This window comes from Marmota monax, unplaced genomic scaffold, assembly GCF_021218885.2.
Source record: "Marmota monax isolate L192 unplaced genomic scaffold, Marmota_monax_Labrador192_F-V1.1 WCK01_AAM20220418_F8-fsc00011, whole genome shotgun sequence".
Lineage (NCBI taxonomy): Eukaryota > Metazoa > Chordata > Mammalia > Rodentia > Sciuridae > Marmota > Marmota monax.
The window spans coordinates 7,275,876-7,288,728 of NW_026693082.1; the positions used below are offsets into that span (position 1 = coordinate 7,275,876).

At 37.8% G+C, this 12,853-nt stretch overlaps 1 protein-coding gene across 2 annotated transcripts in view; it reads left to right on the forward strand.

The window, feature by feature from the left end:
- The window catches only part of Brca2 (BRCA2 DNA repair associated), a 77,427-nt gene that overhangs the window by 55,809 nt on the left and 8,765 nt on the right, over positions 1-12,853 (forward strand). For both annotated transcript variants that reach the window (XM_046454254.2, XM_058582516.1), the window contains exons 22-24: positions 1,701-1,899; positions 2,342-2,505; positions 2,593-2,731. In XM_046454254.2, the coding sequence (XP_046310210.1) occupies positions 1,701-1,899; positions 2,342-2,505; positions 2,593-2,731 (502 nt within the window). The remainder of the gene's footprint in view (positions 1-1,700; positions 1,900-2,341; positions 2,506-2,592; positions 2,732-12,853) is intronic.

The window sequence follows — 12,853 nt, forward strand, 5'->3', positions numbered from 1 at the left end:
AATGGTCATAAGATACATAATTTTAGGATCAAATGATTTAATCTAAAAGTTCCACACACTTTAGTTAGTATTCATATGCTATTAGTTACTGTTATTTGAACGCCCATTTCACATATTAAAATAAGCAACCTCCTAAATTAGATTTAGACACCTAGATGTCTAAAATAATTCATGCTGATTCTAGGATTACTTTGCTAAGTAGAGAGGAGGGGCAGTATTTAGGGAAATTGTTTATTGATTAATTGTTTATTGTTTATTGATTAATTTTATTTATTTTATGACTTAATAAATGAGGTAAATTTATTTTTAACTTTATTACATAGTGGGACTACAAAATAAATATTCCGACACTAATATGAGCAGTGTTATTCTGAATAAAATTCTCTCCTGTCTCAAATGTTACAACTTGACTCTTCTGTGAGAAGCCCATTTTAAAGTCCAAGGGGATACTTGCTGCAAGTTGCAGTGTTTAAGATTTATTTGTTGAAGTTTATGTGTTCTTTGAGTCATCCTGAACATAGTTTTAATTCCATCCCCGGAATTTAACAAAACACTTATTAGTCTAGTTTCCTTTTATAGAATTAACAGATATTATAAGGAGGAACTAAAGGGGACAGAATGAGAGCTGAATGTCTAAGTTCAGCCACTTGTAGCTAGACAAGTGATTTGTCTCTGAGGGCATTGTTCTCGTGTTCTATCAAGTGGAAGCATAAAAGTAGGTTCTCTCTAAAGCTCTGAGTGTATCTAATTATATCAGATTTGAATTAGATAAAAATCACCATTATAAACTTCTTAGAGGGGAAAACAGCCATCAATTTCTAAATAGCCTTGTTAAAAGAATTTGTTTGCAGTGGCAATGTTGAATATCATAGATGTTCTGAAATTATAGGATTTTTTTTTTTAAATTCATGTTTAAACTAGACTCTTTGTATATAGAAGACGTTTTTGGAATACATAGATTTTATAGTCTCCCTTCCCAGAATTGATTAGGACATTAAGATGTATAAGACTGCAGCAATCTCATAGGGAACATGTCTAGATTCCATTTCCCATTTTATTTTTTTATTCATTTGTTTTTCTTAGACTGGATAAAATTCCAAGGAGCAACAGACAAGAATTGGCCACAATTAGTGGAGAAAATGTGTCAAGGCATAGATAAAAGTGCTTGTCGTAAATGTTTGTTTCAGATTATATCTACTATCCCAAAGAGCTGATGAAATTGAATTATAGGGGATATGAATAAAGATTCCTAAGTCATCCTCTTAATATGTGGCCTGTGCAAGTTATTTATTCCTTTCTGTGCCTCAGTTTCATCAACTGTAACATAATAACAATAATAGCACCTACATTGAAGGATTATTGTGAGGATTAAATGAATTGGTACATTTACTACACATAGATCCGTTTCTCAAATATAGTGAGAAATCACGTTAGCCATTTATGACACAGATAGTGGTGGGTGTGATTAGAATACATTTAGAATTAGAGAATTTCCCCCACCCCTAGGGAGATTTGTCACAAGGATTAGTAAACAGTTTGAGGCCTCTGAAGACACTGTGTGATAAACAGTGCATTAAGCCATATTCTTAAAGTGAACTCTAATCTGTTGCATGTTATTCCCATTTAAAGCAATCTGATTATAGTAAGTAGGATTTTGTTTTGTTTGCCTTTTTTTATTTCAATATTTTAAATGGTTACAGGGTTATTTCAGTGAAGAGCAGTTAAGAGCTTTGAATAATCACAGACAGATGTTGAATGATAAGAAACAAGCACAGATACAGTTGGAATTCAGGAAGGCCATGGCATCTGCTGAACAAGAGGAACAAGGTTTATCAAGGGATGTTACAGCTGTATGGAAGTTACGTATTGTAAGCTACAGGAAAAAAGAAAAAGGTTCAGGTTAGTATGTATTTTTTCGGTTCATATCAGTTTTGTTAAGTCAAAAAATGGCATTTTTACAAATGATTACAAATGCTAGATAAAGTATAAAGTTAATGTATATTAGGGAAGCAAAATAGACTGTCAGCACTCACAAATTAATTAATAGAATCCTTAAATCTTTATTGTTATTTGTATTTGTTTTTTCTTTTCTTTTTTTCAGTACCTGGAGTTGAACCCAGGGTTGCTTAATCAGTAAGCCACATCCCTAGCCCTTTTTTTAATGTTTTATTTTGAGACAGGGTCCTTCTAAGTCCTTAGTGCCTTGCAGTCCTTCTACCTCAGCCTCCTGAGTCACTGGGATTACAGGTGTGCACCACTGCACCTGGTCTGTATTTGTTTTTAAACAAGAATTTTAATAATAGTTCTTCTCTTTTTGTCTTCTTCATATTTCCCAAAACAGCTATGTTAAGTATCTGGCGTCCATCATCAGACTTATATTCCCTGTTAACAGAGGGAAAGAGATACAGAATCTACCATCTTGCAACATCAAAATCTAAAAGTAAATCTGAAAGAGCTCACATACAGTTATCAGCAACAAAAAAAACTCAATACCAACAACTACCGGTAAAAAACTTTCATTTTATCTTTCAATTTTGATAAATGCATATTACTTTGGAGAATCTCCATATACTGAATATTTGTTTTCTGTAGGCTTCTGATGAAGTCTTATTCCAGGTTTATCATCCAAGGGAGCCCCTTCACTTCAACAGACTATTAGATCCAGACTTCCAGCCACCTTATTCTGAAGTGGACCTAATAGGATTTGTGGTTTCTGTTGTGAAAAAGACAGGTAATTGTAGCTTTTTATTGATTCATTTGGAAAACATTGTCTTTTAAACTTTATCTTCTAATACTAGTTGGATCTTCCAATTGACAAATTTGCTAACTAGCAATGTGAAAATAGTCATCCTTTAATCTCTGATTTTTAAGAAAAAGTTATTCTACATTATTTTCAAAGTAACAGTGTAATCCCATTCTGTGTAACTTATTTTAAAGAAATGTTTTTTAGGATAGTAGTAATTACTATGAAATAATTATAATCTGCTCACTTAGGAGAGCATTCAAACCTCCAACATCTTCAGCTTTTACTGCTTCCCAGCATCTTAGCCAACTTTATCTCTATTTTATTCTTAAATGTGACACAGCACGTTCTTCCCTTGTCTGCCTGAGTACTGCACCTGCTCAGGCCCAGCTTCGGTCCCTCCTTAGGCAGGAAGCCTTCCATTTCTATTTTTTTTTTTTTTTAATATTTATTTTTTAGTTGTAGTTAGACAAAATATTTTTTATTTTTATGTGGTACTGAGGATCGAACCCAGGGCCTTGTGCGTGCTAGGCGAGTGCTATACCACTGAGCCACAATCCCAACCCACGAAGCCTTCCATTTCTTGATGACTTACTTCCATTTCTTGATGAGGTCCCAGGCACCTCAGCCTCAGTCCTAACTCTTTCTTCCACTCAAGTGTTGTAGCACTGTCCTTGCTGTTACATCTCAGAGCCTGTGCTCTCATCTGTCTTGGCGTTTTCAGTCTGTGGTCCATGCAACTTTGTCATGGATCAGCACCCCTTCCCTGACCACTATTCCTAAAAGAAAAGCACCCCCTCTGCTCCATTTTCCTCCATGGCATTCTTTATTATTGTTTTGTTTTTACCAACTTTTCTCTCATGATTTCTCCCTTCCTCAGTTCTTTGGATTAAGTTTACTGGGGTTTTTTTTGTTTGTTCGTTTGTTTGAGAAGGCTTCAAATATACCATGTTCCATGAGGTCCTCACACTTTCAAAATACATACCTACTGCCTTAATTCTGAGATTGCATCTGAGCTATATATAGTTGAGCATCCCTAATCCAAAAATACAAAATGCTCCAAAATCTGAAACTTTTTGAATACCAACATAATACTCCAAGTAGAAAATTCCACACCTGGGCTGGGGATGTGGCTCAAGTGGTAGCGCGCTTGCCTGGCATACGTGCAGCCCGGGTTCGATCCTTAGCACCACATACAAACAAAGATGTTGTGTCTGCCGAAAAACTAAAAAATAAATATTAAAAAATTCTCTCTCTCTCTCTCTCTCTTTCTCTCTTTAAAAAAAAAAAAAAAAGAAAGAAAGAAAAGAAAATTCCACATCTGACATCAGGTGATGGGTTGCAGTCAAATGTAGGCATATTAAAGATGCTATATAAAATTACTTTAAGGCAGCCGAGCGTGATGGAACACACCTAAAATCCCAGTTACTTGGGAGACTGAAGCAGAATCACAAGTTTGAGGTTAGCCTGAGCAACTTAGTATGACCTTATCTCAAAAGCTAAAATAAAAAGGACATAGCTCAATGATAAAGCACTTCTTGCATTCAATCTCCAGTACCACAAAAAAGGAGAAAACATTACCTTCAGGCTACATGCATAAGATATACAAGAAACTTCGGTGAATTTTGTGTGTAGACCTGGTCTCATCCCAAAGATGCCTTATTATGTTTATGAAAATATGCTAAAATCCAAAACACTTCTGGTCCCAAGCATTGCAGATAAGGGATACTCAGCCTGTGTAATATTATGAGGTCATGCTTTTCCCTTCCCTTGTTTTGTCAAGGAAGTTTAGAACTGGCCTGATTTTTCCCTAAATGAGGAATTTTTCTAAATGGCTGATTTTATTTCAGGACACCTAAAGAAGATTTGTTTCCAAAATCTTAACTAAGCTATGTATCTGTATACCATTCTCTTGGAACATAGATGTTCTTTTAATCTGCAGGTTCAGAGTTTTATATATTCCTGGGAAATTTTCTGGGTTTTGAGCATTTCTTTTTTAGGATCCCTACTTCAGGAATACCGGTTAGCCCTGTGTTGGATTATTTTTACTTTTGCTTTTATGTCATTGCTTTTACCCTTTTTGTCCTTTCCATCTTTATTCACCCGGATTATAATCAGCCTTTATGTCCTTAATTTTTTTTCCTGCAATACAATATGTATGTCTTGTTCTGGTTATTTATAATATATATATCTGTCCCATGGTGATGATCTATTAGTGTGCTCAGTTTATTTCTTTTGTCCTGCAGTCTTCGTCTTGCAGAGCTATTTATCATCTTATACGCAAGCATACATTTTATGGGCTATATACTCTTACTGAGTTCTACAGCTCGAATCAGTTGTGAAGAATTTGGAAGTTTTCTTCCATTCTCTGAGTTTTATTTTCTTTGCTTTTTGCTCTGTGCCCTTAAAAAAAATGGTTTTTCTTAGTTATACATAACATTAGATTTATTTCAATATAATTATAAAACTTGGAATATAATTTGCTCTAATTCAGTCCCTAGTATTTCCTGTTTCTCTTCCCTTCTCCCTCTCACTATTCCTTCCCTTCTCTCTACTCTACTAATCTTTCTGCTGTTTACTTATAGGTTTTTTATTAGTATTTTGTAAATATACATGATGGTGAGATTCACTGTGGTATGTTCATGTATATGCATTGGAAAGTCCCGTCGGTTCTTCCCTTATCTCGTACCTTCTCCTTCCCACACAGTCCCCTTCATCTAGTCCATTGATCTTCTGTTTTGATGAAATCCACCCTACCTTTTTCTTTCTCTCTTTCTTTCTTTTCTCCCCCTTATTAATTGGCCTATCTTCCCAAATCAGAGAAAACATTCAAACTTTGTATGCTCATTTTTTTTAAATATTTTTTTTAGTTGTAGTTGGACACAGTATCTTTATTTTATTTATTTATTTTTATGTGGTGCTGAGGATCGAACCCAGTGCCTCGCATGTGCTAGGTGAGCGCTCTACAGCTGAGCCACAAGCCCAGCCCTGTGTGCCCATTTTTAATGTGTTTTGTTTTGTCATTGTGTTTTACAGCCTTGTGGGCTTTTCATTGGCTATAATCAATATGTTACATTGTTGCCATGCCGTTGAAGTTCATGTCAATCATGCCATGACTTTCTTTACACATCTTGTTATATGGGATAGAGTGTAAGGAGCCTGAGGGTGCAAACAGGGAAGCAAGTTGGAGATTATTGGGATAATGTGATGTTCCTGAGGTTGTGGCTCATCTAGGTAGAGCACTCGCCTAGCACATGCGAGGCACTGGGTTCGATCCTCAGCACCACATAAAAATAAATAAATAAAATAAAGATATTGTGTTCACCTACAACTACAAAAATATTTTTTTAAAAAGAGAGAGATGATGATGGACCAGACAAAAGTTCTAGACATGGCAAGAAGCAGTTAGATCCTGGCAGTATTTTGAAGGTAGAGGGACAGTGTGGGAAGGTCTGAGCATCTAGAAAAGTAGAATTGCCATTCACTGAGAGGGAAGGACTGCAAGAAAACACATTTGTGGAGAAATTTAGGAGCTCAGTTTTGGAAGTTAAGTATTAAATTATTAGGCATCTCAGTAGAGGTGTCTGTTTGACAGTTTATAGATTTATAGGAGTCTTAAGGGAAATAGTCTGGGATAAAGATGCATACGAGTGACATTTAAAGCCATGAGAATGAGGCCACTGGGGTGTGAGGGTAGATAGAAAAAAGAGATCCAAAGCCTGATTCAAGCACTTTGGTGCTTAGAAGTGGAGGAGATAAAGGAACCAGTAAAGGAAACAGAAGAAGCAGCCAGAGGGGTAGTAGGAACACGGAGGAGACCGTGGGATCCTAAGAGCCAAGAGACAAAAAGGAATTGTCTGGTATGAGAGGAATCAAGTCTGTCAGATGCTCTTTGGCAGCACTGACAGTGAGGGGAGGACTAAGAGTTGGCCACTGGCTTTAGCACCACATCGGAGCCGTGGTGGAGCAGTAGGAGTGAATGGCTGGCTGAAGGGGAACAGAGGGAAGAGAGGAATATCGACAGTGTAAGCATAGCAAGGGCACTTTGTTTTAATGGAAGAAATATGAGCAGGAGCTAGAATAGGACTTCGGATCAAGAGAATGTTTTTTCAGATGAAAGTGTTAACACCATACTGATAAAGTCCAGTAAAGGAGGTAAAAATTGATGATAGAAGAAAAACAAGACACTTGTAGAGCACTGTTTCATCACCATGTGCAGAAGCTGTGCAGTGGCTATGTGGTAAGATTAGCCTTAGCCAGGAGCACAGATGGGAAGAAAGGGTAAGGCGTGTAGGTACAGGTGCGTATGGAAAAGTTGGTACAGAAGAGGACACTGGTGGCAGACCTGTTCTGACGGCTTCTGTTTCCTCACTAAAATGGGGAGCTGAGTCGCCAGCTGAGAGTCAGAATGGAGGAAGAGGTGGTAGAAGTTTGAAAAGAGAAAAGGCATGAAGTCATCATTTAAGAAAGTGGGAGAGTGACTAGATTAGACACGGCCACCGTGACTGCCATGCCCACTGGAGATTAATGTTCATGAATGCATTTTTTTTCCAGCCGTGTCCAACTGTAATGGTGTGGGCATGAAGTAGTTGGAAAATGGGATTTAAGCAGTCATGGTTCAGCTTGGTGAACAAGAGAAGAAAGAAAGAATTTGTGGGTATCTGTAAGGGAAGGATTTTAATAATTGACCTTAGGCATTCAGCGTGACACAGAGGAAAAAAAGAGACGTAGGGAAATGCAGAACAGTGAATGGGGTAAGAAAGCTGGATTATAAATCCCAGAGGGCTGGAGGATTGTTTGAATTAGGGTCCAGAAGGGTGGAGCTGGAGAGGTCAAAGGAGGTGGTTAAAGAAGAAGACACTTCAGATTCTGGAGGAGATGAGAGTCCTAGAAATACCGAAGTCTGAGGTATGTCCAGTGGATGAGTTAGTGATGGAAAACAGGGGACATGATCATTCAAGAAGAAACCAGGGAACTAGGAATCCAGGATTTGGGAAGTATTACCTTGTAGGTACTGAAATCACCATGAAACATGGCTGAAGTAGTGACAGATGACAGTGAGTGATGAGTTAAAATCCTTAAGAAATGAAAGGGAGTGAGTGACCCAGAGGTCTGCAGATGCCTACAGAAAGTGGAGGTAGTGAATGATAGAGGCTGGTAACGTGAGATTCAAAGCTGAGTGTTTTCAGGACAAGGGAATAGCAGTGAAGAGCTAGGAAGACATCTGCTCCACCCTATCCCAGAGGTCTACAGGGACAGCTGGGCCCTTAGACAAGAATCAGGTTTCAGTCACAGCAAGGTGGCAAAGAGCGTTATTGAAAAGGCTGGGGGTGATGGAGGCGCAGTGACAGAATTCCAGGAGGCAGGGAGAGGTAGACAAGGGTGTTGCAAAAGGCCAAGTGCAAAGCCTGGAAACCAAGACCAGGGAACAGTGGGTGACCTAGGAGGCTGGGCTTGTGGAGACTTGTTGGGATTAGTTCTGATAGTCCCAAAGCAGATGGGTGGTGGCAAGACAAGGTGGGAGAGGAAAAGGAGGGTGCCGCCAGAACCCTGTGTAGTCTTTGGCTCTTTTTCTTTTTATCCAAGACCAGATAGGTTTTCCATCTTAGTTTACAGTGGGAGGCCTGGACATTCGAGTTTCTGTGCACTGCACAGTCAGTATCCATGGAGGATGTCATCTGAGCTCCTAGGTCATTTTCCCAAGTTCAGTGAATAACTCTGTATACTAATTCAGATATTAGAGCATTCCTTTTTGGTAGTTTTTGGTGAATATTACTTTCTTGTTTTGGTAATCTAATTTGATGTTTAGCATGCCTCCTTAAGCCGGGAGTCACTCAAGTCTAATCATGATGCTTCTCTGCTTAAAATCTTCAGCAGGTCTCTGCCCCTTAGAAAATGAAACCCGGACAGTTCTGTATGCCAAAAAAGCCCTTCAGCTTCCTGCCTTCAACCACCACCCCTCGCACCTCCGCTAAACTGTACAGTTTCATGTTCCTAACATGCAATAGCATTTCATGCTCCCTACCTTTAAAAATGTTCTTCACTTAGCTTAAAATGTCCTTTCATTCTCCCCCTCATGACGAATTCTTCCCACTCAGTACTCAGCTCAGATGTTACCTTCCTGGCTGGTGCTCATGAGCAGGTTAGAGTCCTTCAGTTTCTGTCACATGTTGCATGTTTGACTGTTTTGGCTCTGTCTACAGGGTTCATAGTCCTGTCTCTACATTTTTTAATTACCCCTCTCTAAACCTAATTATACCATGATCTTTTTAAAGACAGCACCTTGTTTTAATTCCTTTCCATCCCTACTTCTAACATCATAGAGTGAGAGAAGGTGTTGAAAACCTCTGTGCGCAGCATTTCTTGCAACCCTCATAGGAATCCCACTTTATAGATGAGGAAACTGGAGCTTGGAGAGGTAAAATAGCCTGTCCAGGACACAGTGCTAGAAAGGAATTTGAACCCATACTCTCAGGATCTAAAAGCTCATAAGTTCTTTCTGGCACTTCATGCTGCCAAATTAAAACCAAACCCAACATTTGGGAGTTGATTTTAAAATAGGAACTTTTGTATTTGCTCTAATGTTTTGTTACTGTATTATAGAATCATTGTGATAAATGAATTAATTGAGATCATTTCTTAAATTGGATTCCTTGAGAATAAGACTTGGATTTTATGCAGAAGATTTACTTGAAAGTGCCCTTGGGAACAGAAGCAGCAGTGGGGCAGAGGGATAAGATTGATTCAGCCTTTCCTTCCTTGGGGACTTGCGGAGCTGGGATTGCCTTTCAGAGGCATGGCGAGGTGAGGGGACAGTCCTTGGATGCTGGCTTCTTTCAGGGAGCCTGGTTACCTTAGGCAAGACAGCACCCTTCAATCCAGGGGAGGTTTGTGCCTTGGTTCTGAAGGAGGATCTACTCCTGCACCTGGGTGTATACTCCAGTGTAGTCTGATGATGATTTTAGAAACATTTTAATGAAATGTTGAAAAAGAAATTAAAAATGTACAAAGAATTCTATGCAGGTTCAGAATAGCCCAGACTACAAAACTGCAGAATATTTTTCTTCTTATTTTTTTATTTTCATGAAGATTTATTTAGTGCCAGCATTCTTAAAGTGTTAGGTTAAATTCTTCTATTCATTACCATTTGTACAAGATGTATTATAATTGGGGAAATTCCATTTCTTTTTCTGTAATTTGATCCAGATATGGAACCTCTCCTTATGAAAAAAATGAAATGAAGAAATTCCCTTAAGTGTTTGTTTTTGTTTATGTTATTCTAATGTTTTCCAATAGGCGTGTATTGCTTTTATAGTTGGAAGGAACACATGGTATGTTAAAGAAGGACATTTAGGAGAAAGACAGTAATAAAATCATTTTGAATATAATTAGAGACAGATTACAAAATTAGAAAATTGAATGTGGTTGAGAAATTCATAGTATTTCTAAAAGAAGCATTTAATATTTAATTTAAAATTGTCTACTAAATAAATCTACTTGTAACTTGGAAAACAAGATAAACAAATCATTATCCAAAAGAGCTGAATGACAGTTCTTTCCATTCTTTATCATTTCTTAGGGATATATAATCTTCAGAGTAACAGATACAAGAAATTAAATACTTAATGCCAGTCCAAACCTAATTTTCCCTGGCCTCAGTCCTGTTAGGGTTTATCCAGAGGCATCTACCCATTTTTGGTATCACAATTTTCTGATTTTTTATTTTGAACTAATTTCAGATCCTCAAAAAAGTTGTAAAAAAAAAAAAATAGTAGAGTTTCCAAATATTCCTCACCCAGCTTTTCCTAATATTATCTTACATGACCATAGTACAATTATTAGAATTAGGAAGTTAACATTGGCTTAATGTTATTACATAAATTATAGATTTGTTTAAATATTTGAGTTTTAAGTTTCTTATATTATTTTCCTTTTTCTGTTTCAGGATCCTAAACAGGATCCCATATTGCATTTATTCTTCTATAGTCTCCTCCCGTCTTTTAATGATCCCTTAGTTGGCTTTTGTTTGTCCAACAAACACTTGTGAATGGATTGATCATTATTTTTTAGCATTTCCCCTGAGGTGGGTTTGTCTGGTATTTTCTCATGACTGGAATGAAGTTGTGCATTTTGTGCACAACTGCCACCAAAATGATGGTATGTCCTTCACACACCAGATGTTGATGTTTTTTAGTGGTGTACTGGTAACCATAACCACTTGGTTAACATGATATCTGCTAGGGTCCCCCTCCTTCAGTGGAATAACTGCCTTTCCCTTTGTAGTTAGTAAATGGATTAGCGGAGAGTCTTTGAGACAGTGCAAATCCTATTTCACCTCAGATTTTCCCCGTTTATTTTAGCAACCATCATTTACTTGGCTTGCAGTAGTTATTAATGTAATGCTTGCCTGATGATAATTTTCCTTTTCTTTTCATACTGTCTTTGTGAATTGGAATTCATTAAAATTCTATTAGAAAAAAAACTGCCCCTTTTCCTCCCATTTGTTTACTTACTCAATTATTTATATCAGTATGGATTTAGGAATATTAATTCTATTCTGATTAAAATTTACTACCTTTACTCTCATTGCTTCAGCTTTGGCCACATGGAGCTTTTCAAGTTGGCACTTGTGTTTTAATAAAACTTATTAAAACACTTCTGAGCATTTCACTTTTTGAGCATTTCCTTAATTTTGGTGACACAAGATAGCTCAGGTTCATCTTGTGTGTTCCCTGCCCCAATCCTGGAAGCAACCACTTCTCCAAGGAATTTGGCTCTTTTTATTAGAAAGTTGTGTTTAAAACAAGGGTCCCTCATTGGTCCTGAGTCAGAGCTTACTGGAAGAAATGCTGCTTCCTCCTCATCACTGCTGCCCCGGTCCTGGTCGCCTTTCCTTTGGATTTCTGGTTTAGCCTTCCTGTATTTCTTTTGCTTAAATGAACAGATACACATTTTTTCCGTCGTCTTCTAACTATTAAGAATAATCTAATCTAATCTCTCTTTTGTGCTCTTCTTTCTTAACACTGCTTCCTCTACCAGTGGGTAGTTTTCCCTCCTCCTTTTTCTCAGCATTCTAGTACACCACTGTGTGGATGTGTAGTGCCCGCTACTGTCCTGTGGATGAGCTAATGCAGGTCACTTCCAGTAGTTACAAACAGTGCTTCACAGGTGTTTTCATGATCCTTGTTTATGTGCGCTTTACCGTTATTAGTTAGATCTGGCTTCAAAGTGGAATACTAGAAGTGGAATTGCTGGGTAGAAAGACAAGTGCATGCATGTGCAGCTTTGCTAGACATTGCCATATTTTTCTCCAAAAGGACGGCACACCTCTATATTCTTGTCAGCCACGTAGGAGTACACTTGCCATGGCCACAGTTACAGAATGTGTTGGCATTGAAATTTTAGCACATTAAGCAACAGGTCATTTTGAAAATTCTGGGTTTTCACTTAAATCCAGTGTTTTATTTCCCCACATTTTTTATTGGTGGATTATAGTTGTCCATAGTGATGGGATTTATTGTTATGTGTTTATACATACTTCCATATAGCAATATCACTTGGCCAATGTCACTCCCGAGCACTTCTCCCTCCCGCCCTTGGACCCTTTCCTCTGCTGACCTCCCTTTGGCTTTTGTGTAATCCCCACCCCTTCCACCTTTCTTTTCCTTTGTCTCTCTAGTTTCCACATACAAGAGAAAACATGTGACCTTTTACCTTCTGAGTTTGACTTATTTTGCCTAACATGATGGTCTCTAGTTTTATCCATTTTCTTACAAATGACATAATTTCTTTTTTTTAATGGCTGAATAAAACTCCCTTGTGAATATATACTACATTTTTTTGTCCATCCTCTACTGCTGGACACCTAGGCTGGTTCCATAGTTTGGCTATTGTGAATTGCTCTAGGCATAGTATAATGACTTTAGTTCTTTAGGATAAGTACTGAGAACTGGTATTGCTGAATCATAGGATGGTTCCATCCCTAGTCTTTTTTTTTTTTTTTTTTTTTTAATATTTCTTTAGTTGTACTTGGGTACAATACCTTTATTTTTATGTGGTGCTGAGGATCGAACCCAGGGCCTCACACATGCTAGGCAAGCGCTCTACCGC